Genomic DNA, 23,167 nt, shown 5'->3' with positions numbered 1-23,167 from the left:
ATTAAGACTGTGAGCTCCACTGTGGGCTACCTTATCACCTTGTGTCTACCCCAGTGCTTAGCACAGTGCTTGGCATGTAGTAAGCACTTAACAAATACTATTATTATCCATTATTTATATTAATGTCTCTCTCTCTAGGCTGTAAACTCATTATGGGCAGGGAATGTGTGTGTTGCTATATTGTACTCTTCCAAGTGTTTAATAAAGCATTCTGTACACAGTAAGTGCTGCCTCCCACCCCCCCAGCCCCCAGACTGTGGAGCCCATTGTTGGGTAGAGCTTATCTCTATCTGTTGCCGAATTGCACTTTCCAAGCACTTAGTGCAGTGCTTTGCACACAGTAAGCACCCAATAAATACGATTGAATGAAGTGCTTAATAAATACCAGTGATTGAATGATTCCTACTCCCAGGCCCTTGCTCTATCCTCTAGGCCATGCTCCATTGCCTCTGGCCCCCCTGGCAGGCTTCATGAGTTTCCCCATCCTCCTGGTGGGGAGACTGTAGGAAGAGAGTTGTAGTCCCTTCTCCCCTTTTGCGTGAGTCTGAGACTTTGCTTTGTTGGAGGGATGAAGAAGGGAAATCACTGACTTTTTTTCCCACCTCCCCACGGACTACTCAAGTAGCCCTTGGGCTGAAAGTCTTGCTGTGCACTAAAACTCCTTTCCCCTCCCCTCCTGGCAAAGAGAAGCTTATCTATATACTAGACTCCTGGTTAATAGAAGGAAAGGCCATTCAGATTTTTTGTATTGACTCCTCAGAAGTTTTGCTTGTTTTGCCTGTAAACCAGTGGGGCAAACGGAGGCTAAAGGTGACACTTTGTGTGTTTCTTTTTTTTCCTCCTTTGGAGTTAATCACTTGGTTAAAGTGTCATTTCCTTGATTAATGAAATTGAGTGTGAAATGGGGGCTGGGTGAAACAAAAGACTCTAGGTTTGGGGGTGAGAGGCTTGTAGTTTTAATGACCTTTGTTCTGGGGATCTTTGCATTTAACAAACTTTGGGTTTGGGGGATCTTAACCTCCCTCAATGTATTGGCTGTGCCTTTAAAAAAAATCTATTTGGGACAAGAAATCTGAGTGAATGCGGCATGAGTCTACACCATCCTGGAATGAATGATCTCACAAACTGAATCACAGCCTCTGGCCATGCAGGGTTTCACCCTGACAACCCCTGAAGGCAGTGCTGCTGGGACCTGTTTGATTGATGCCTGGCTTCGGCTTTTCCCGATTAAAACTCCGACCCCCCCCCCCCCCCCCCACTCCCTGGCTCCCGGTTTCGTCTTGGCCAGTACTGTTTATGGCTCTGTCCCCACCTCTCCTGATAGATGGGGAGCTCCTCCAGGGTGGGATCTTACGCTTCTCTGGGAATTCCTAGGACATGCTCTGCCCGGAGTTGATGTGTGGCATGGACCTTCATTTGAGTAGCTTAGAGGTCAGATGGATTTCCTAGGAGCTGCGTGGGAACTAGTGAGAAGCAGCATGGCCTAAAGCATAGAGCAGCGGCCTGGGAATCAGGAGGTCTTGGGTTCTAAATGCGACTCTGCCACTTGTCTGCTGTGTGCCCCTGGAGGAGTCACTTCACTTGTTTGGGTGTCAGCTCCCTCATCTGTAAAATGAGGATTGAGACTGTGAGCCCCATGTGGGACAGAGTCTGTGTCCAACCTGATTATCTTGTATCTACCCCAGCACTTAAAACAGTATTTGGCACATAATAGGTGCTTAACAAATGCCATAATTGTTATTATTATAATAATGATAACCTTGTACAAGGCACTGCACTTCACTTCACCTCAGTTCCCTCAACTGTATATATTTTCGTTACCCTATTTATTTTGTTAATGAATTGTACATCGCCTTGATTCTATTTAGTTGCCATTGTTTTTACGAGATGTTCTTCCCCTTGACTCTATTTATTGCCATTGTTCTTGTCTATCCGTCTCCCCCGATTAGACTGTAAGCCCGTCAAACGGCAGGGACTGTCTCTATCTGTTGCCGACTTGTTCATCCCAAGCGCTTAGTACAGTGCTCTGCACATAGTAAGCGCTCAATAAATACTATTGAATGAATGAATGAATGAATAAAATGGAGATTGAGACTGTGAGTCCCATGTGGGACAGGGACTGTGTCCAACCTGATTGGCTTGTATCCACCCCAGCACTTAGTACAGTGGCTGGCATGTAGTAAGTGTTTAACAAATGCCATTATTATTATTATCCTGAAACTGGCCTGGCACTCACACCCAGCTCCCCCCACTGCAGGTTGCTGCCGAGAGGAAGAAAGTTTTACCTGTGGGGTGAGAAGTGGTGGAGGGCAAGGTGCTATGGGATAGTCGGGTTGGGGAGAGCTGCTCCACGAAAACCTTTACCCAGAAAGATCATCTGCGGGTTCTCAGGAAGCCACTGGCAGTGACTCAACCTCCCTTCTCTCCCCACCCATTGAACAAAACCAGTCTATAAGGATTTACACCAGGCCCCAGGACACAGCTCTTTCCAGGAAGGGGCAAGTGACAGCTTTGGCACATACCTGGCTGACTTATAAGGCAGAATCTGGATGTGTTTTGCAGGAGGGAGGGATGTACAGGGGCTCTTTATTTTTGGATTCTCCCCTGCTGGATCCCTCCTTTCCACCCAGAGTGGTTGGGTCATCTTTCGGTAGTTTCTCTTCCTTTCCCTTCTCTCAGCTGTTCTCTGTTATGGCTGGAATCTCCCAACCTACTGGGCACCAGTGCCGGGGGGACTCCCTGCCCAGCTTGTAGCCCAGAGAAGAAGAGCCTTTTCTGCCGGGAAGTAGTTGCGTAAAGCTAGCCATCAAGTTGAGGGGCTAGTCCCTCTGCCGATGGAAACCATGGGGCTACAAATTGATGAGTGTAGGATACTGGGTTTCGGGGCCAGGAGGCTAGCTGAGTCTGAGGGAGTAATTGGTCACCAACCGCACAACCTGAACTGATACTAATCTTTTTTTTTCCCCAAAGGCTCAAACAAGCCCTTTGTATTTATATTAATGTCTGCCTCCTTTTCTAGACTGTGAGCTCACCGTAGGCAGGGAATGTGTCTACCAACTCTGCTATATTGTACTCTCCCAAACTCTTAATGTATTCAGAGCACTGTACTAAGTGCTCAATAAATACGATTAATTGACCAAAATGGTGGAGTTTTTTGGCCCCAGGGAGGTTACAAATTGCCCACCTGACCGGAGCTGCTAAAGTCCCTCCCTCCCGAAGCACACAGACTTCTGGGGATTTCCTTTTATCAGTGTAGCAATAACAGAACCTCGTGTAATTCATGTAGAACCCATACTTTTCTTGACCTTTTTTTCCTTATAGAGTCCCTGGAAGGAAGAGCCTGGGGGAAATTGAGGCACCCTCATCAGGAGACCAAGTGAAGGGAAAGCATGCGGTTAACAGAAGTTACTGCCATGTCCATCTTATTGCTCTGTCCACTGTCTTCTAGGCTTCTTGCGGGCGGGACCCTCACGTACCCTCTCGATCCCCGGTTTTACCTCATTATGCCATATAGAGAGACGATGAAGAGTTGGGCATTCCCATCTCTACCCCTCTCTGGCTTTGTCCTCTTCAATCTCCTTTCCTTAGGCCTAATCTTCTAGAAATAATAAGAATTGTGGTAATTGTTAAGCGCTAACTATGTGCTAAAACCAGGGTAGATAAGCTATAATCCAATCAATCAGGCACAGCCCCTGGTCCACAGTGGGGTTCACAGTCTAAGGGAATGGGACCATCTGGGGAAGAGGGAAGAACTCTAGTTCATTACAAGAACAGGAGTCTCTTGCTCCAGGAAAAACGCAGGGAGATGATCAAGAGGGTCTGGGGAGCCACGCTTTATGGGTGAAAGGGAAGTAAAATTATTGAAAGCAGGATCTTGGCTGTACTGCCCCTCCATATTATTGCATGGGAAGCAGGGAGCCTTGGGAATGTTGGTGTCACTGGGAATCTCCCTGTAGATAAGCTCCACAAACCTTCACCTGAACTCCTTGCTTTGTTTAAAGACCTAATCATAGAGGATAATTATAGTGATAATTACAGTTAATCACTTACTATGTAATAATAATAATGTTGGTATTTGTTAAGCGCTTACTATGTACTGAGCACTGTTCTAAGCGCTGGGGTAGATACAGGGTAATCAGGTTGTCCCACATGAGGCTCACAGTTAATCCCCATTTGACAGATGAGGTAACTGAGGCACAGAGAAGTTAAGTGACTTGCCCACAGTCACACAGCTGACAAGTGGCAGAGCTGGGATTCGAGTTCATGACCATTGACTCCCAAGCCCGTGCTCTTTCCACTGAGCCACGCAGCTTCTCTATGTACCAGGTACTGTTCTGAGCACTGGGGTAGGTACAGGTTAATCAGTTGGGACAGAGTCCCTGTTCCACATCTGGGCTCCCAGGCTACGTAGGAGGGAGTAGGATTTAATCCCCATTTTACAGATAAGGTAACTGAAGCCCAGAGAAGTGAAACGACTTGCCCAAAATCACACAGCAGACAAGTGGCAGAGCCGGGATTAGAACCCAGGTCCTCCGACTCCCAGGCCCTTGCCCTTTCCACTAGGCCGTGCCTCTTCTCCCAGTGGCACTCTCGCCAGCCAACAGGGATGGCAAGCGGAGACAGGACGAGCGGAGACAGGAGCATCGTGGGTTGGAGATGAGGGGGTTGACTGTCCGTCTGATTGCTCATTCCTCTGCCGTGTCTAGCAGGGCCTATGCGCAGCGCCAGGGAGAAAACCAGACCTGCAGCTCCGGCCTCCGATCCATGGGAGACTCCAGCGATCAGAGGAAATGGGATCCCCAGGGCCTCTTGATTCTTGCTTTGAAATACTGGGTTTCATTCTTTACCTCTTTCTTATTTAGAGTAGGAATTGGAGAGCCAGCGGGAGTTGGCCCAGCCCACTCCCAGTTCCCTGGGCTCTGTTGCAAAACCTAATGACCATATTTCTGTGAATAATGATTTCTGGTTTTAAGCTGGGATTGGTGAATAGATTTAAGGCCAGGTTTTTTCCTCCCTCCCAACTCAACCAGGAGATATTTGTCCTGGGAGACTGCTTCAAAAGGAGTGGGTGGATGGTGAGGAGTGTTTCCTTAATGATGTTGATGGTGATAATAATAATAATTGTGGTATTTGTTAAGCCCTCGCTATGTGCCAAGGACTGCAGTCAATCAATCAATGGTATTTATTACACAGAGTAACTGTGCAGAGCACTGTATTAAGTGTTTGGGAGCGTATAATATACCAGAGTTGGTAGACATGTTCCCTGCTCACAAAAAGCTTACAGTCTGGAGGGGGAGACGGACATTAAAATAAACTACGGATATGTACGCAAATGCTGTGGGGCTGAAAGCAGGGTGGTAGATAAAGGATAACTAATTGGATTAAGCATAGTCCCTGCTCCACAGGGGGCAAACAGTCTAAGGAGGAGGGAAAACAGGTATATAACCCCCATTTTACATATGAGGAAACTGAGGCATAGAGAAGTTGAGTGGCTTAGCCAAGGTCATAGAGCAGGGAGGCGGCAGACTTCAAGGTCCATGCTCTTTCTACCAGGCCACACTTCTTCCTTACCCCAGCTCCATTGCCCAGAAAGGGCCTCCCCCACCCCCCAACTCTCCACCCCATAGCTGATAGTGGAGATTCCCCAGGATCCCCGCATTTAAAATTGCCGGAGGAGCCAAGTGCATCTCTGGCCTTTGCTGCCCCACTCTCTGCAGTTCCTTGAGATCGAAGCTTTTGCTTGTTCTCCACTAATGCTAAAAGCAGACTGGCTCATTTCTGGGGAGAACAGGGTCACCTCTGCCAAAGTGAGACTCTCGGGAGATCTGGGAAACTGAACTCAGTTTGGACCCTGCTTTGATTGCCCTATCCCATGCCGCCCCCTGCCCTGCTGGGTTTGGGGCAGACTGGATCCTGAGCCTGCAGAGCATTGGTTGCCAGCGAGTCTGTTGCTGTGCTAGTGGCAGGGTGGCTATGGCCTAGAGCCAAGCCAGCAAGGGAGAATAGGGTCACATTCCCCCCCCACCCCCCAACCAGGACCCAGTTAATTGGCATTTCTGCAGCCCTGCCCTGCTTTTGGCCTGTGGCACTCTTGCCTGGGAGTTGCTCTTCCCTGCCCTGTGATGTGGGTAATGCCTTTCCCTAACCGTGGCCCGGAGAGGTAGGGGTGGCTTGCCCGAGATCTCCTAATAGTGGGCAGAGCCCCCAACTTCCCTGCCCACTGCCTCCCACTGAGCCATGAGACCTAGTGTAGCGTCTCTCCTTGTTTATCCTCTGCTGAACTGTGGCGCTTGATGTGTGCTTCTTTAAAAACTTCGAGCTCTGGTTTGGACCTCCCCTCTGCTTGCCTGTGGTTTGGCTCTTGGGTTGTTATCCCAGGGGTCTCTGGGCCTGCTCTGGAGGGGAAGCCAGTGGCTGCCACCCTAAGACCTTCAGGGTTAGGAGTCCAAAGTTCGCTCATATTTACTGAGTGCTTACTGTGTGCAAAACACTGTACTAAGCTTTTGGGAGCATACAATTTAACAATAAGTGTGGGGAAGCGAGGACCCACTGCTTAGACTTTCCAGCAGCCAACCAGGGTGGGGGGACAGTGGGAGTAGAATAAAATGACGGTCATTGCCCTCGTGTTGGGCTTCACTCTTACCCTGGTCCTCAAGTTGTCCTGGCTTCCCGAATCTTCTATCTTGGACCCTGGCTGGCTGTTGCCTGCCCTGGAATCCCCTAAGCCCTTTGGGGTCATGGGGGGTTGAGGTAAGTGATGGGGTACTTCCATTTCAGAGCCAAAGCCAGGGACTCAGAAGGACTTGGTCTAATCTCGGCTCTGCCACTTATCTGCTGTGAGACCTTGTCACTTCACTTCTCTGTGCCTCAGTTACCTCATCTGTAAAATGGGGATTAAGACTGTGAGCCCCATGTGGGACAGAGACTGTATCCAGTCTGACCAAGTGGTATCTACCCCAGCGCTTAGTCCAGTGCTTAACAAATATTTAAAAAAAAGCCATTCCCCTCCTGCTTTCTGTTCCCCAGTCAGCCCCTTGTGCTGGGAGTAATGAGGAGTGACGAGCTCCAGAATTGCTGGTGGAAGTTGGTGGGAGGCCGAATCGCTACTTAATGGCTAGTCCGGAAGCCTGTGGTCCCTGAGGGGAAAGGAGGCCTTGACTACTGAATCAGCCTCCTCGCTGACCTCCCTCCCTCCTGTCCCTCACCATTCTACTCCATACTTCACTCTGCTAATCATTTCAGTTTTCTAAAAAAAAATGAAATAAAATTCAGTCCATGTTTCCCCACTCCTGTAAAACCTGTAGTGGTTGCCCATCTACCTTTGCATCAAGCAGAAAGTCCTTATCAAAGGCTTTAAGGCACTCAATCAGCCCACCACCTCCTATTTTACCACACTGACTTCCTACTTCAAACCAGCACGCTCACTCTGCTTCTCTAACACCAACCTACTCCACTGTACCTCTATCTCATTTATTTTGCTGCCAACCCCTTGCCCATGTCCTCTCTCTGTCCAGAAACTTCCTCCTTCATATATGACTGATCACCACACTCTCCACCTTCAAAGCTTTATTAAAATCTCATCTCCTCCAAGAGGCCTTCCTCGGCTAAGCCCTCATTTTCCCTACTCCGTCTGCCTTCTGCGTTGTCCTGGCATTATTAGCCGGGATTAGAACCCAGGTCCTCCGACTCCCAGGCCCTTGCCCTTTCCACTAGGCCGTGCCTCTTCTCCCAGAGTATTTGTACTCTTTATTCCCCTCTCTTTCAGCCCTACAGCACTTAAGTAAGTATCCGTAGTTTATTTTAATGACTTTCTCCTCCTTTAGACTATAAGCTCCTCATGGGCAGGGAACACGTCTACCAACTCTGTTGCATTGTACTCTCCCAAGTGCCCAGTCCAGTGCCCTGCACACAGTAAGGGCTCAATAAATACCATCGAGGCAAAGATCCAGCTCAGTGTCAGGGTTCTTTCACGGATCCCTGTCTTTCTGTCTTTCTGAGTGTCAGAGCCCGGCACTCTTCGTCCTTTCCGGCTCGATCTGTGTCCAGAGAGCCAGCTCCTCTCTCTGGCTCCAGTCCTTCAGCCCTTCTCTTCCATCCTCCTGCTGCCTCTCCCTCTGCGCTGGTTTAAACTCGCAATCTCCCATACAGAGAGCTATCTGTTAGTCTGCTGAGCGCCAAAATCACCCGCCATCCAGCCCAGGACCCGATGTGGGTTTTTTGTTGTTGTTGTTTTTTTTTTTTTTTTTACAGGTCCTGATTGCACTAGGGCTTTGCACTCTGCGGCACCTTTTGGGGGGCGAGAGAGGGTGGTGCTGCGAAACCATCTGGCACCTCTGCTTTAGGAAGGCCGCAAGGGCGAGATGTCGCCTGTAGCACAACGAGAGCACCTACCGCCCTTCCTCCACACCTCCCCGCTTGCCTGGGCTAATGTGGCAAGCGGCACCCAGGGAGCCATGTTTTGGCTCCTTGGTGCCCTTTTCCTCCACAGAGAGTTGGATGGCTTTGTGGGCTGGAGCCTGGGGGCCGGGCCTGGCTCGATCCTACGGGAACACCAGGCTGGACATGAAGGGAGCCTGGAGTGTGTTTCTTTACCCTTTTGGACTATTGGGAGGTGCAGTTAAGAACTGAGGTCACTGGCAATTTGGGAGCACACAACCTCTTTATCCCAGGTTAGGACCTGGGTTCTAATCCCAGCTCTGCCAGATGTCTGCTGTGTGACCTTGGGCAAGTTACTTAACTTCTCTGTGTCTGTTTCTTCATCTGTAAAATGGGGATGAGAGTGTGAGCTCCATGTGGGACAGGGACTGTGTCTAATGTGGCTCAGTGGAAAGAGCCCGGGCTTGGGAGTCAGAGGTCATGGGTTCTAATCCCGGCTCCGCTGCTTGCCAGCTGTGTGACTTTGGACAAGTCACTTAACTTTTCTGTGCCTCAGTTACCTCATCTGTAAAATGAGAATTAAAACTGTGAGCCCCACATGGGACAATCTGATCACCTTGTATCCCTCCAGCGCTTAGAACGGTGCTTTGCACATAGTAAGCGCTTAACAGATACCACCATTATTATTATTATTATTATTAATCTGATTAACTTGCAGCTACCCCGTTGCTTAGAAGAGTGCCTGGCACCCAGTAAGTGCTTAACGAATACCATTATTATTATTATAGACTCAAAATGTCAGGGGTCCCAGCCCCCAGCACCCTCAGACTGGCTCATCTAACTTTGTTTTGGCCCATTCCATTTGATCTGGGCTGGAAGGGCTTGGTTGTCCCTGGGTTCTGGCTGGAATGAAGGTTGAGTCACTGGCTAGAGCTCTGAAGGAGGATCGGATGTGCAGGAGCCGGAAGAAAGTCTTTGGACTTTTCCTCATTTCCCTTGGCACGTGAATCCCTTTGGTTTGACCCTGACCCCCAAGAGATAAAGTCGGAATGCCCTAAAAGGATGTATTGGGAAATCAAGCCGAAAGAGACATGGTGCTGGATGGAACCACAAGAATGATGCCCAGAGGAGCCTGGGTGGGTGATTGGGACCTGCAGGAAGTACACTTCCTGCCTCAGCTACTTGGATCTCCCTCATCTACCCTTCCCTCCACTCCCTGTCCAGATGACCGAACCAAAAAATGGAGCCTCTCCAGAGAGATCTGGAACCTATTCCAAAGGATCTCCACCTGAGTTGTGTGGGAAAAAGACATGTTGCAGCTCCCCGGCTCTCCCTTCTTCCCGCCTCCCCCAGCTAGGGTCAGAAGCTCTTTTAAGCCTGTTAAGCCCTACCAGCTGCCTGACCTGAAGTGGGGAGGACGTTATGGGTAGGGAATGTGTCTGTTTTTATTGTTATAGTGTACTCTTCCAAGTGCTTAGTACAGTGCTTAGCATACTGTAAGCGCTCAATAAATACGATTGATTGAATGGGGAGGAATCAGCTTGTGTGGGAGAGCTGAGGATAGGGTCCATCCCCCCCCCAAAAAGCTTATCTTGCCCCGAGGCCTACACTGACTCTGCCCGTCTTCACGTGGCACCCTAAAGAAGTATGGGTTTGGCCCAGGACCTGACCCAGCTCTTCAGAGGGGCTCCCCAGTTCTGCTGACAGTTCTTCAGAACTTCCCCAAACTCAGATCTGACTGGGTTGGTTAAGGCGTGGTCCCACTTGGAGGCAGGGGGATAAGCCAAATAACTTCAGAGTCCCTTCCAGGTAAGATCTGGTTTCGGCTTAGGACCTGCCTTCAGACTAACTATAGTGTGCTTTCCCCTTTGGACTGTCATCTCCTTAAGAGCAGGAATAGTGTCTGCTAATTTTTTTTTAATGGTATTTGTTAAGCAGTTATTATGTGTCAGGCACTGACTAAGCGCTGGGGAAGATACAAATTAATTAGATTGGACCACAGGGGATCACAGTCTTAGTCCCCATTTTACAGATGAGGTAACTGAATCACAATGAATAGAGCACCAGCCTGGAAGTCAGAAGGACCTGTGTTCTAATCCCAGATCTGCCACTCATCTGCTGTGTGTCCTTGGCAAATCACTTAAATCAGTTACCTCATCTGTAAAATGGGGATTAAGACTGTGAGCCCCACGTGGGACAAGGACTGTGTCACAAGGTGCTGCAGGCAGGGAGAGGGATGGAACATTACAGTCTAGAGAGGTTGGCAGTGTAGAGCACTGTGTGTGTGTGTGTGTGTCCACGCATCTGATTTCCTGCTTTAGATTCCAAGTATAGGCTTTCTTAAAGGTCTTTGGGGCTGCTTTCCTGGAATTGAAACATGATCATTTCCTCTTTCTTCCTCCTCAGACGGTGGAACATGGATTTCCCAATCAGCCCAGCTCCCTGGCCTATGATCCCAAGCTCCGCATCATGGCTATTGGCACCAAGTCTGGAGCCGTCAAGGTGTATCCTTTCCCCTCTGACATGAGGGTTTAAGTCCAAACAGCGCTGGGAGGTAAGAAAACTTAGCTGGTGTCAGCTTCCCAACTCTCCCTTAGGGCGATGAGGGGGTTTTGCTCTCCCTTCCCTTGGTTTGTTAGGTCAAGGACTTGGTGTGGAAACTGTCATGGCAGGGGTGGGGGGCATCCAGTGGCATGCAGCAGTCCCCTGGGTCTCTGCCAACCCTGACCTGCACCTGTTTGGGGAAAATGTGAGTGACTTTCCATTCGGGGATAGGTGGTTCATCTGTGTGTCTCAAAGGACATGGGGAGCCATGTGGGCGGCGGGAGTGGTTGTGTGTGTGATCACATGTCTCAAAGGACAAGGACAGAGAAGAAGTGCATGTGTTGATCTGTAGCATTGTGCTCACCCTAACAAATAGACTTTCAAGTGTTCTGTTTCTGACCAGCCCCAGCTTCCCAACCAGTGGCACGAGGGGGTGGGGACGCTTTCGTGTCTTGGATGTTGCCTGCCTTGGTGCCTGAGATGTGTGGCCCTGGCCATGCTGGCAGGGCTTATTGGGGCTGAGAAACCAGAGGCCATTTTATGAAAACCCCGCTCTTGGGAAAAGAGAACTTTTGTGCCGGGGAGGAAGTGGAGACCTTATCTGTGTGCTAGGTGTCAGCCTCCTCCTTTCTGAGAATAGAATGGGTGCATGGAAGAGTTTCTCTATAGCCTTACTGTAAAGGCTGTAGAGCGCCAATCCCTCCAACCCCCCAGGAAATTCCCTCAGGGCTAAAGGATCAGACTCCCAGCAGGCCAAGCAAGCCTTTGCTCTTGCCACTTGTTGGTGCTGATGAAGTCAAGAATGAAAATTGCGGTATTTACTTAGCTTCCGCTCTGTGCCACGTGCACTCTGTGGAACACTGGGAGAGGTGCAAGATAATCGGGTCGGACACAATCCTTGTCCCACATGGAGCTCACGGTCTGCGAGGGAGTGAGAAAAGGTATTTCACTCCCATTATTCAGATGAGGAACCCGAGGCTCACAGAAGTAGTGATTTGCCCAAGCAGGCAAGTGATGTCAGGTGTTTCAGATTCAGATGTGGTTGGGCCTATGGAATAGAGGCAGTGACCTCTGAGGTTCATTTATTCAGTTATATTTTTTGAGCACTTAATATGTGCAGAGCACTGTACTAAGCGCTTGGGAGAGTACAGTATCCTTCCAGCCCAACAGCCTGAGGGGAAGGGAGGCTTGCCTTAGACAGCTGTTCCTCTGGCTGTCTGGGATGGGGTTAAGGGAGGCTGATTTTGGAATCCTGGCAACCAGAGGGGGGTGGGGGCTCCTCTACCATGGAAGGGGATGGGAATGATTGATGAGCTCTGGGGCTCTGGCCAATCCAGACCAAACTGGTGCCGAGCTCCAGTCCGCCAATGTGGTTACCAAGGATGCGCCATTGTCATAGAAACCAAGTTTGGGATTTGAGGGGAAGAAAGTCCTGATTGAGCAGCGGGGAAAGCCACCTGACTGCCTGAGAGAGACAGCTTGGCCTCTGTCACTGTCTGACACCTCTGAGGTGGGGCGTGGGGGGCTAGGGAGCTGGACACCCACCCCCACCAAATGTTCCGTTTCCCACCAGGCCCAGTGGAAACTGCCTTGGGTCTTTGGTGAAAGCCAAGTCATTCCAGGGCAGGGAGTGGAGATGGGGTTAGGACAAGGCCCCTGTCTTTCTCCCCCACCTCTGGGTTCAGCTGTTTAATCTGAAAGGGCTTTGGCCTTGACGGGAGTCTGTGAATAGTGTTCATTCCTTGGAAAGTGGGGGCAGTTTCATTCTCTCCATCTGCTGCTTCCATCTGGTCTCTCTGAATAGCAGCGGCTCTATCCTATATCTCTCTTCATCAAGAAAGCATCCTCTTCCCCCTCTCCCCACCCCTGTTCTCCTTCTCTTTTCCCCTTTAGGGGCTAAAATTTTGTGCTGCAGGACCCTGGTGCTGATATTTTTTTCTATGGTATTTAAATGCTTGCTGCAAGGCAGGCACTTTAGTAGCATTGGAATAGATACCAGGTTGGACCCAATCCATGTTCCTGGGGCTCACAGTCTTAATCTCCGTTTTAGAGAAGAGGTAACTGAAGTAATAATTTAAATGATCGCCTACTGTGTGCAGAGCACTGTACTAAGAAGAGTACTTGGAAGAGTACTACAGTATAACAATAAACAGCCACATTCCCTGCCCACAAGAAATTTATAATCTAGAGAGGGAGACCGACATTAATATAAGTAAATAAATTACGGATACGTAAATGCTGTGGGACTGGGAAGGGGGATGAATAAAGGTAAGGTTCAGTAAATACCATTGATTGATAGGTGCCTGTCTTAGGTCCTCGCACTCTGACTAAACTACTTGGGAAAAGGTTGAAGAAGGGGGATAAGTCCTGGAACTCCAGTCTGGGGTGGTCAGTGGGGCAAGCTCAGCTGAATCTCCTAAAGTCAGATCATTGCTGAAGGCTGCTCAGGCCTGGAGTCTTCCAAATGGCCTCAGTCCAAGCACTGTCTACTCGAAGTGACCCTGAAGGTCAGTGGCAGTTCTGTGGCTCCAGACCCCAGCCTCTGCTACTTTCCCACCACCTCCTGGAAAACAGAGAGACTGTTGGGGGGGATCCAGGTGGACTTCATCAGGAGGTGATGGGCCAGGAGGGGGAGGAGGGAGGGCCAGGAGGGAGCATGTCAACATGGAACTTATTTAAGCAGCAGAAATTGATGGTTAGGAGAGGAAATTGCAGTGTGGGCTGAGGCGATCCGGTCTCAGGAGGTCAGAGGCCGGCTACAAGCCGGGCCCTAGTGCCTTCCAGGTGTCTCCATCTCTGGAGCTCCTGACCCGCTGGGGTTTCTTAACTTATCTTCCTCTCTTCCTAACTACCTCTCTCAACCGTGTGAGTCTTTCCCTCCCTTCTCGCCTTTCTAGGACCCAGTTCCCCCAGAAAGCCAAAGGGCAGCTTTGGGATGTGCGCAAGGGGGTCAGGGTTGGGGCCTTGTAGTTTGCCTGGAATGGCGAGGCCCCATTGTGGCAGGAAGGGGGCGGGGGGAGCTGGGTGACTGGGAGGGTGTGGAGGGAGGAGGGCAGGGTGTTGGCCCCGTGTCAGTACCTGAAGCAGAACCTGTTGCCTTAATCTGCCATGGGAGTGAGATGTGAGCCACGGGCTTCTTTTCCTAGGAGAGAGCCAGTCCCCACTCCACCCCCTTTAGGTGGATGGAGCTTGGAAAGTGGATGGGATTTCCCTGGCTGGGAAATCAGAGGCAGGGGGAGAGTTAGTGATGTACCCTGGCTCCGTGATGGTCACGGGCAGCAAAGTCCAGCTGTGCTGTCTTCGTGGTAGTGGCTGTTTTGGAGCTGGTGAGGAGGTAGATGTATGGATTCTCCTGGCCTCCCGTGATAGGCTGCTTTCCATTCCCAGGACACTGTCCCCTGACTCAGAGCCCTGCTCCAGGGAGTAGGGAGGTATAATAATAATTATTATGGTATTTATTAAGCACTCATGCCAAACTCTGTCTCAAATACTGGGGTAGATATAATGCCATCAGATCAGACACAATCCCTGTCCCACCTGAGGCTCACAGACTAATGGGGAGGGAGAACAGGTATTTAATCCCCATTTTACAGATGAGGAAAATAGGCCCAGAGAAGTTAAGTGACTTGTCCAAGGTCAACATCAGGCAAGTGGCGGAGCCAGGATTAGAAGCAGGCCTCCTGACTCTCAGCTCTGCCCTCTTTCCACTATGCCTCCAGTAGGGATCTGGTCCCTTTTCTCAGAATTTTGTCCCCTTCTTCCATCCCCCGACTCTTTCTCTCGTTCTCCCTTCTTCCTCCTCTCCCCCCTGGGTTCCTCCTGGCACCACTCCCGGCCCCTTGCCCAGGCTGCTGTTGCGGGGGGGGAGGGTCCGGCTGCCGCAGGCACAATCGGGGTTCCTGTATGGCCGAGTGGGCCCCGGGCCGGCTCCACACAAAGCGGGCATTTTCCCCTTCCCGTTGTGAGTGGCGCCTGTGGGGTCAGCCCCAGCAAGCAGCTGAGAGCGTGCCCCTCCCTCTCCGACCCCCGGAGGCCAAGGCAAATGGCCCGGCTCTCTGCCAAGCCAAACTGGCCCAGGTCACGAGGCCGGGGCTAGGGCGCCCCTCCGCCTCGGCCTTTTCGGTTATCATACTTCACTCTTCCGCTGGGCTGGGGAACAGCGTGTGTACTCCCCGTGGGCACTTGTAGCTGGGAAGTGCTCTGCCAGTCTCTGACGTCTCCTGCCAGGGCCTCGAGCCCCATGCAGGTGTCTGATGCTGGCTGGCTGGCCTAGGGGAGTGGGGGAGTCACCTCCAGTGGATGGAGCCCTGTCTGGTGTTTCCAGTCTGGAAACTCTACTGCTTCCGGATGTCTGCTCGGATGGTGGAGGCTGAGGGGTTCCTTGGAGTCTGGTCCACCGTGGCTTAGTGGATAGAGCACGGACCTGGAAGTCAGAAGAACCTGGGTTCTAATCCAGACTCCGTCACCTGTCTGCTGTGTGATCTGGGATCTTGAGCCCCAAGTGGGAAAGGAACTGTGTCCAACCTGATTAACTCGTATCTATTTTAGCGCTTGGAACATAGTAAGCACTTAATGAGTGCCATTCTTATTATTATTCAGTGGTATTTATTGAGCACTTACTATGTGCAGAGCACTGTACTAAGCGCTTGGGAGAGTACAATATGACAATACACAGACACATTCCCTGCCCACAACTACCTTACAATCTAGAAGGGAAGACAGACATTAACGTAAATTACAGATGTGTCCATAAGTGCTGTGGGGCTGGGAGGAGGGATGAATAAAGGGAGCACGTCAGGGTGACGCAGAAGGGAGTGGGAGAAGAGGAAAGGAGGGCTTAGGGAAGGCCTCTTGGAGGAGATGTGCCTTGAGTAAGGCTATGAAGGGGGAGAGTAATTGTTCGGTATGAGGAGGGAGGGCCTTCCAGGCTAGAGGCAGAATGTGGATGAGAGGTTGGCAGCGAGATAGACGAGATCGAGGTATGATCAAGAAGGTTGGCATTAGAGATGTACAATGTCCGGGTTGGGTTGTATTAGATGAGTAGTGAGGTGAAGTGGAAGTGACCCTCCCCAGTCTTGGGACCAGTGAGCAGGCAGATTCAGGAGAAGAACTGGGTTGGCAAATGGGTAGCAATTCCATGGTGAGGCCTAGCAGGCAGTGGTCTCTCACAATGCACAGGAAATAAATATCTTCCTTCCTGTCATACCCCGAAGTGAAGTTCAAGGAACAGCCTGCCCCAGCTTCGGCTGTCCTCATTGTGGGTGCTTTCAGCTCCCCGAACCCATTCCCCAATCAACAGTTTTATCCAGAAGAGTTCTCTTTGTCAGTGGCCCAGGGGACAAGAGTTCCCTTCTCAGTTTCCTTGAATGTATTGGTGGGAAGGAATGTTAGCAAGAACTGGGAGCCGAGACTCCTGGGTCTGCTTTAATAATAATAGTTGTGGTATTAGTAAAGTATTTACTATGTGCCAAGCACTGTTCTAAGTGCTGGGATAGAAACAAGCAAAACAGGTTGGACACAGTCCCTGTCAACATGGGGCTCACATCTTAATCCCCATTTAACAGATGAGGTAACTGAGACACAGAGAAGTGAAGTGATTTGCCCAAGGTCACACAACAGGCCTGTGGCGGAGCCGGGATTAGAACCCAGATATTTCTGACTCCCAAGCCTGTGCTCCATCCACTGGACCATGCTGCTTTAGAGGTTTACTTCTGGCTTGCTGCCTATCTTCCCCTTCAGGGTGTTGAAGTCTGAGAGGTCTCCAGAGCAGTTGGAACAGCTCACTCCGGAAACAGGGGTGAAGTGCTCATTAAATTATTTCTTCTTGTTCTTTCTGGGGTCCTGGCCACCATTCTGCTCCTGTCGTGCCTCCCTCCCTTGGCAGAGGGGCTTTGCTTCCATAAGACTGTTCTCGCCTCCTTTCTTCTAATCTTCTTTTTGGAGTGGTTCAAATCCTAGTAGGGCTATTAACACATCATCCTTCCTTTGCCGGTTGGCACTGCTAGGGGAAGTGGTGCCGACGGAGTCAGAGCCTGCGTGCTAATCGGCCTAGGAGAGCAGAGAGGATGCCTGTGCACCGGGCAGACCCTTTCTTCCTCCCTCTGTCCAGTGACCTCACCGGCCCCCTCCCCAGGTCCTCAGATCCAGAGTCCTGGATCCCTTGTGACCGGCACTCACGGGCATGGGAGTCAGAAGGACCTGGGTTCTAATCCCAGTTCCACCACTTATCTGCTGTGTGACCTTGTACACTTCACTTTTCTGTGCCTCAGTTACCACATCTGGAAAATGGGGATTAAGACTATGAGTCCCACGTAGGGCAGGACTGTGTCCATCCTGACAACCTTCTATGTACCCCAGGGCTTAGTACAGTGCCTGGCATAGTAAATGCTTAAAAAATATCATAAAAACATACCCCTATTATTATTAGACAAAACCAACAAAGCAAGAGTTTCATATTTCTTCCTCCTCACTACGGAGCTGGGCTCTGTCCACCCTGCTTCCCCCCAAGCAGAACCATTGTTGAAGGTGAGTGGGTGTCCCCCCACCCCACCTCAGCCAGATCCTGCGAGTGGCCTGCGTGATGGGGTGTAGAGGCTGGGATTCTGGGGGTGCAGATGGAGGTGGTTTGTGGAAGGAAGGGCAGGGGTAGGTCTGGTCTGGTCTTCTTGGGCGTTTTCTTGCTTCCGGCCTCTGGTCCAGGGTGGCTTTGACTTGGAATTCCTACGTCATGCTGGCTGCGGGGTAATAATAATAATGATGGTATTTGTTAAGTGCTTACTATGTGCAAAGCACTGTTCTAAGCGCTGGGGAGGATACAAGGTGATGAGGTTGTCTCACGTGGGGCTCACAGTCTTAATGCCCATTTTACAGATGAGGTAACTGAGGCACGGAGAAGTTAAGTGACTTGCCCAAAGTCACACAGGGTAGGCACAACGGGGCTGGGAAGGAGGGATTTTGTTCTGGACCCGCATGAGTCGTTGGATGGGCTAGACTGGACTGACAGCACAGAGCCGGGTGCGGGGAAAGAACCAATCAAGCTCCTGAGGGCTCCAGGAGCTACTGACAGCAGGTCTACCGGCAACTGACAGAGTTGACAATGGTGGAAACCTGGCCTCCAGGCCTCTTGGTCTCCAGGCCTCACCTATTTCGGTTCCCGTCTGTGGTCCACGTCACCCACCTGGGCCAGCTGAAACCACATCGGGGTAGCCTCAGACAGGGAAAACTCTCCATGCAGTTTGACTCATTCATTCATTCAGTAGTATTTATTGAGCGCTTACTATATGCAGAGCACTGTACTAAACGCTTGGAATGAACAAGTCGGCAACAGATAGAGACAGTCCCTGCCGTTTGACGGGCTTACGGTCTAATCGGGGGAGACGGACAGACAAGAACAATGGCAATGGCAAGGGGAGGGACATCTAGTAAAAACAAGGGCAACTAAATAGAATCAAGGCGATGTACATTTCATTAACAAAATAAATAGGATATATCTTGGGCCCATTTAGGATTGGTCGAGGTCTGCCTGGTGGCTGTGGCTCCCTGCCCTTTCAAGAGGGGTCTGAGTTCTGCCCCCTCCCTGGCTGGGGAGGGAAAGGGAACAGGCTCAGCTGCTGGGGCAGCCCTTTCAACCAATCAGTGGTATTTTTTGAGCGCTCACTGTGTGCAGAGCACTGTACTCAGCGCCTGGGAGAGTACAATATGACAGAAGTAGCAGACACATTCCCTACCCTTAACAAATTTATAGTGCAGTGTTGCTGCCAAGAGAGAGCCCCCACTGGGGCCACCCCATCTGGAGGCCACCACCTCGGGCTGTTTGGGCACCTCCTCTGAGCTTGAGGGAGGAGCCCACCCATCCGTGCCTGACCAGTTCCAAATTGGTGCCGCCCCAGACACCCTGGTGAGGTTTAAAGCCATGTAGGTGTGGGCAGCACAGTTCGGGAACCTCTATCTGGTTGCGCCCCCAACCACAAAGTTCAGCCCTTTCTCAGACTCCCCCGCTTGGAGGAAGAACCCTGGCTCGGCTCTGGCTCCTTGAATCTCACACCCTTTTTTCTTCCGATGGTATTTGTTACTTACTGTATGCCAGGCACTGTTCTAAGTGCTTCACTTGGGAAGTTGCAACGTTGTCTCTGGTCCTTGTCACTGCTTCTCGTCCCACTCAGGGCCCTCTCTGGTCATGGCACGTGGATATATAGACACCCTGGACCGCTGCCCCCTGGGGTTTTCCCTGTCTCTGTCAGTCACTGTCCCCATCCCCCATTCCTCCATCTCTCCCCCCCCACCCCTCACCAGTGGTTTGCTCATCCTTCAGACTAAGCGAAGCTTCCTCCAAGCCAAGCCGAGGGGGAGCCGGGCAGGAACAGGGCAGATAGAGGAGATGGTAATTGCCTGGCAGGAAGTCTGCTGACTCAAGCACCTCAGGGGGTTAGACAGGATCGAAACTCTCTTGTCTAAACCTCTCCTCTTTCTTTACTCTCCCTGTCTCCCTTCCCTCCCTTCCCCCCTCATTCTTTCCTGTCTGTCCTCCCTCTGCCTTGTAATAGTGGGGGCCTCGGGAAGGGGGGCTTCTGGATCCCACAGTCCATCAGTTCTCAGACTCCAGTCTGACGCCGAGCTCATTCTCGAGACATGGCATTGAATGGCCAGTTGTTAATCAGTCATATTTATTCATTCATTCAATAGTATTTATTGAGCGCTTACTATGTGCAGAGCACTGTACTAAGCACTTGGAATGTACAATTCAGCAACAGTTAGAGACCATCCATGCCCAATGACGGGTTTACAGTCTATTCGGGGGAGACAGACGGACAAAAACAAGACAACATAATCATGATAAATAGAATCAAGGGGATGTACACTTCATTAACCAAATAGAGTAATAAAAATATATACAAATGAGCACAGTGCTGAGGGGAGGGGAAGGGAGAGGGAGAGGAGCAGAGGGAAAGGGGGCTATTCATTCAATCATTAAGTGCTTACTGTGTGGCAAAACACTGTACTAAGTGCTTGGGAAAGTATAGTAGAACAATACGTAGACACATTCCCTGCCCACAACAAGCTTTCAGACTAGACGGAGAGACAGACATTAATATGAATAAATTAAGGACATGTACATACATAAGTGCTCTGGGGCTGGTAGAGAGCATGAATAAAGGGAGCAAGTCAGGGCAATGCAGAGGGAGTGGAAGGAAAGGACAAGAGGGCTTAGTCAGGGAAGACATCTTGGAGGAGATGTGCCTTCAATATAGCTAAAGAGCTTGCCGGCGTGGGAAGCTGGGTTGGGGTCAGGCCTCTCTTATTCCAGTTCCCAGTTATGATCTCCAGTTATTTTTCAAAAGTTTCCTGTCAGTTTCTCTAGATGCCATGGCTGAGGCAGGGGAGATCTTGCCCCTGGAGATCCATCAGGGGCCTGGGTCTAGAACTCTGCCCTCTCTACCAATCCAACACAGGGCATCAGAAGGGCTTGGCAGGAGGTCTAGGTCTTGTGAGTGAATGAGCAGTCATGGTGTGGCTGGCAGGGTGCATTGGGGCAGGGAAGGGAGGGATGGTGGTGGTAGAAGAAATAGTACTTAAGTGCTTATTGGGTGCCGAGCACCGTACTAAGCTCTGGGAAAGAATACTCAGGTGGGAATTAGACACGGCAGCCTGCCAGCCAAACTCTGTTTGGCCAGAGCTTATTATTTCCTATTGTGCTGCCGCTTCTCCCCCTCACTGGGCCTCAGGCTTGGACTGAGAGATCCCTCTCTGCCTAGCTGCCGCCTGGGGAAACAGAATCACCCCATCTCAGCTCGGCTTGTGATTTCACACCCCAGTGAGCCAGAATGGAGGAGGAAGGGAAATGGGAGCGGGAAGGAGGAGCAGGAAGGGTGTGGAAATGGAAGATAAACAGATCTCAGAGAGCTGGTGGGGTTGGCACCCTCCAGGGTTTTGGGGGAGATATGTGGGATGGAAGGCGGAGGTTGTGAGGGGCTGATAGTTGGCAGTCTGGCCCAGAATGAGGGTGGAGGAGCCTCATTTCTCCCTTCTGGCAGAAGGATCAGAAGGGGATTTGAGGAGGCAGTCGGAGGGAGGACTGGATTTAAACCTGAGGTCTGTGGAGTCACAGTGCTGCCCCTGCTAACTGAAGTGTCCAAGATGAGGTGGGAGAGGACCAGGGAGGACCGGCCGAGACCTGCTCCTGGAACTCCTGCCTAGGTTGCCCCCAAGGTCCTGACACACATGGGTCCCCTGAGCCTGGGTGGCTTCTTGCTCAGGGAAGAAATCCTTCCCGGACAAAATGTGGCCAGGAAACATGTCTGCCAGTCTGTTGTATTGAACTCTCCCAAATAGAGTGCTTTGCACCCAGTAAACGCTCAATAAATAACATTGATGAGAGTGAACAGGGGCCAGAGTTCCTTCCCTGGCTTGCTGTGGCCAGGGAGGTAGGGAGGAGCCAAGTGAGCACTATTATCCCTTTATGAGAAAGGGCTCTGTGCAGAGTGAGCGCTCAATACATACCAATGATTGAGAGAGGCAGGACTGAGATTTCCAGAATTAGCATAGGAGGACTGCAGGTATGGCTACCTTTTAATCCCACCTCTGCCACTTGTCTGCTGTGTGACCTTGGACAAGCCACTTAATTTCTCTGTGTCGCAGTTACCTCATCTATAAAATGAGTATTATCCCACATGGGACAACCTGATTACCTTGTATTTACCCTAGCACCTAGAACAGTGCTTGGCACATAGCACTTATGAATATAATATCCCCAGTGGCCGGTAGCCATGCTCCTCTGGCTTCTTCCTCCACCCTCTTTTGGCCATTTGTCTTCTCTGCCACCCCTGCCCTGCTCAGGTTTTTTTCCTCTTTGAGTGGTTACTCTGTGCTGTGCACTGTACTAAGCATTGGGGTAGATAAAAGCTAATCAGCCTGGACACAATCCATGGGGCTCACAGTCTTAATCCCTATTTTACACATGAGCGGACTCAGGCACAGAGAAGTGAAGCAACTTGCCCAAGGTCACACAGCCAACAAGTTACATAGCTGAGATTAGAACCCAGGTCCTTCTGACTCCCAGGCCCATGCTCTATCCACTAGGCCACTGCTTCTCTAGTTGTCTCTCCCTGGAGCCAGTGTTGGTATAAGGGGAGTTCTGAGATCTAGCTGGGCCTGAGACCGTCTTTTGAATTGTCTGGATATCTGGCCATGGCCTGGCCCCAGGTTTAATAGTCACTATTAAGTGACTCCAAGGTCCTTTTGAGATGGAAACTTCCCGAGTTGGGTGTCCCCCCTCAGCCTGGAAGAACCGCTCTGAGGCTTGCCCTGCTGTGGATCCTAAGATACTTTGGGTGGTAAGAAAATTATCCAAAGCCCTCAGGAGCGAAGCCTGTGAAGCTCTCGCTTGATATTCACATAACGGAGCTTTATGCCAGCATTGATGGAAGGTATATTGGGATAAATATTTACCCCAGCTGAGTTACCAAGTGTTGGGGTGTTGAGGTCCTTTGGGAGGTTACTTCAGAGGGCTCCTTGACTGGAGCAGTAGTTGCCCAGGTTACTCCAATAAAGCACTTTTCTTACTGTGAGAAGTGCAGCTGTGGGAGCCCTAACTGTGTGTCTAGAAGGGCACAGTTTGCTTTCTCCAGCCAGTCTTAGATGGAGGGTGGACTGGAGAGGTGATGGTTAAAGATTGGCTGGGTAAAAGCAGCAGCTGCCAGGGGATGCCTATTAATTGTAACATTTATTAAGAGCTTACTCTCTGCTAAGCACCGGTGTGGATTCAGGGTTCTGAGATCAGATACAGTGCCTGTCCCTTACAGGCTCACAATCCATATTATCTCCATTTTACAGATGAGGAAACTGAGGTCCAACAAGGTTAAGGAACTTGCCCCGGGTCGCCCAGTAGGTCAGTTGAACCCTGATCTCCTGACACCCATTCCCAGGCTCTTTCCACGAGGCCACTCTGCTTCTTGCTGCATCCTTTGGTCTCCTGCAGCCAGCCTGTGTCACATCAGAGGCCGTCTGCCTGTGTGTTGCCTCCTCCAAGGCCCCCCATACCCCAGGAGCACAAGAGGGGAGAGGCCTGCCCAGTGTCGTGGAGCTGTGTGTCAGAGTGACCTTTCCCAGCCCTGCCCAGGTGGGTATTTGGGGAAGCCTGCCCTTCTACTTGGCTCTTCTCAAGGGGATGTTTATGCCAAGACAAAGCTCTCATTTGGGGAGCCATAATTGTGTGGGCGAGGAACCTTTTTAATCCTCACGAAAGCCAGGC

General features: G+C 50.7%; 1 protein-coding gene across 1 annotated transcript in view; it reads left to right on the top strand.

Moving 5' to 3' along the window:
• The window catches only part of LLGL1 (LLGL scribble cell polarity complex component 1), an 84,226-nt gene that overhangs the window by 3,299 nt on the left and 57,760 nt on the right, over window positions 1-23,167 (top strand). Inside the window, exon 2 of the mRNA XM_029055148.2 lies at window positions 10,783-10,880. Within this exon, the coding sequence (XP_028910981.1) occupies window positions 10,783-10,880 (98 nt within the window). The remainder of the gene's footprint in view (window positions 1-10,782; window positions 10,881-23,167) is intronic.

Source organism: Ornithorhynchus anatinus, chromosome 2, assembly GCF_004115215.2.
Source record: "Ornithorhynchus anatinus isolate Pmale09 chromosome 2, mOrnAna1.pri.v4, whole genome shotgun sequence".
In the NCBI taxonomy this organism is placed as follows: domain Eukaryota; kingdom Metazoa; phylum Chordata; class Mammalia; order Monotremata; family Ornithorhynchidae; genus Ornithorhynchus; species Ornithorhynchus anatinus.
This window is presented reverse-complemented; position numbering and strand designations above follow the sequence as displayed.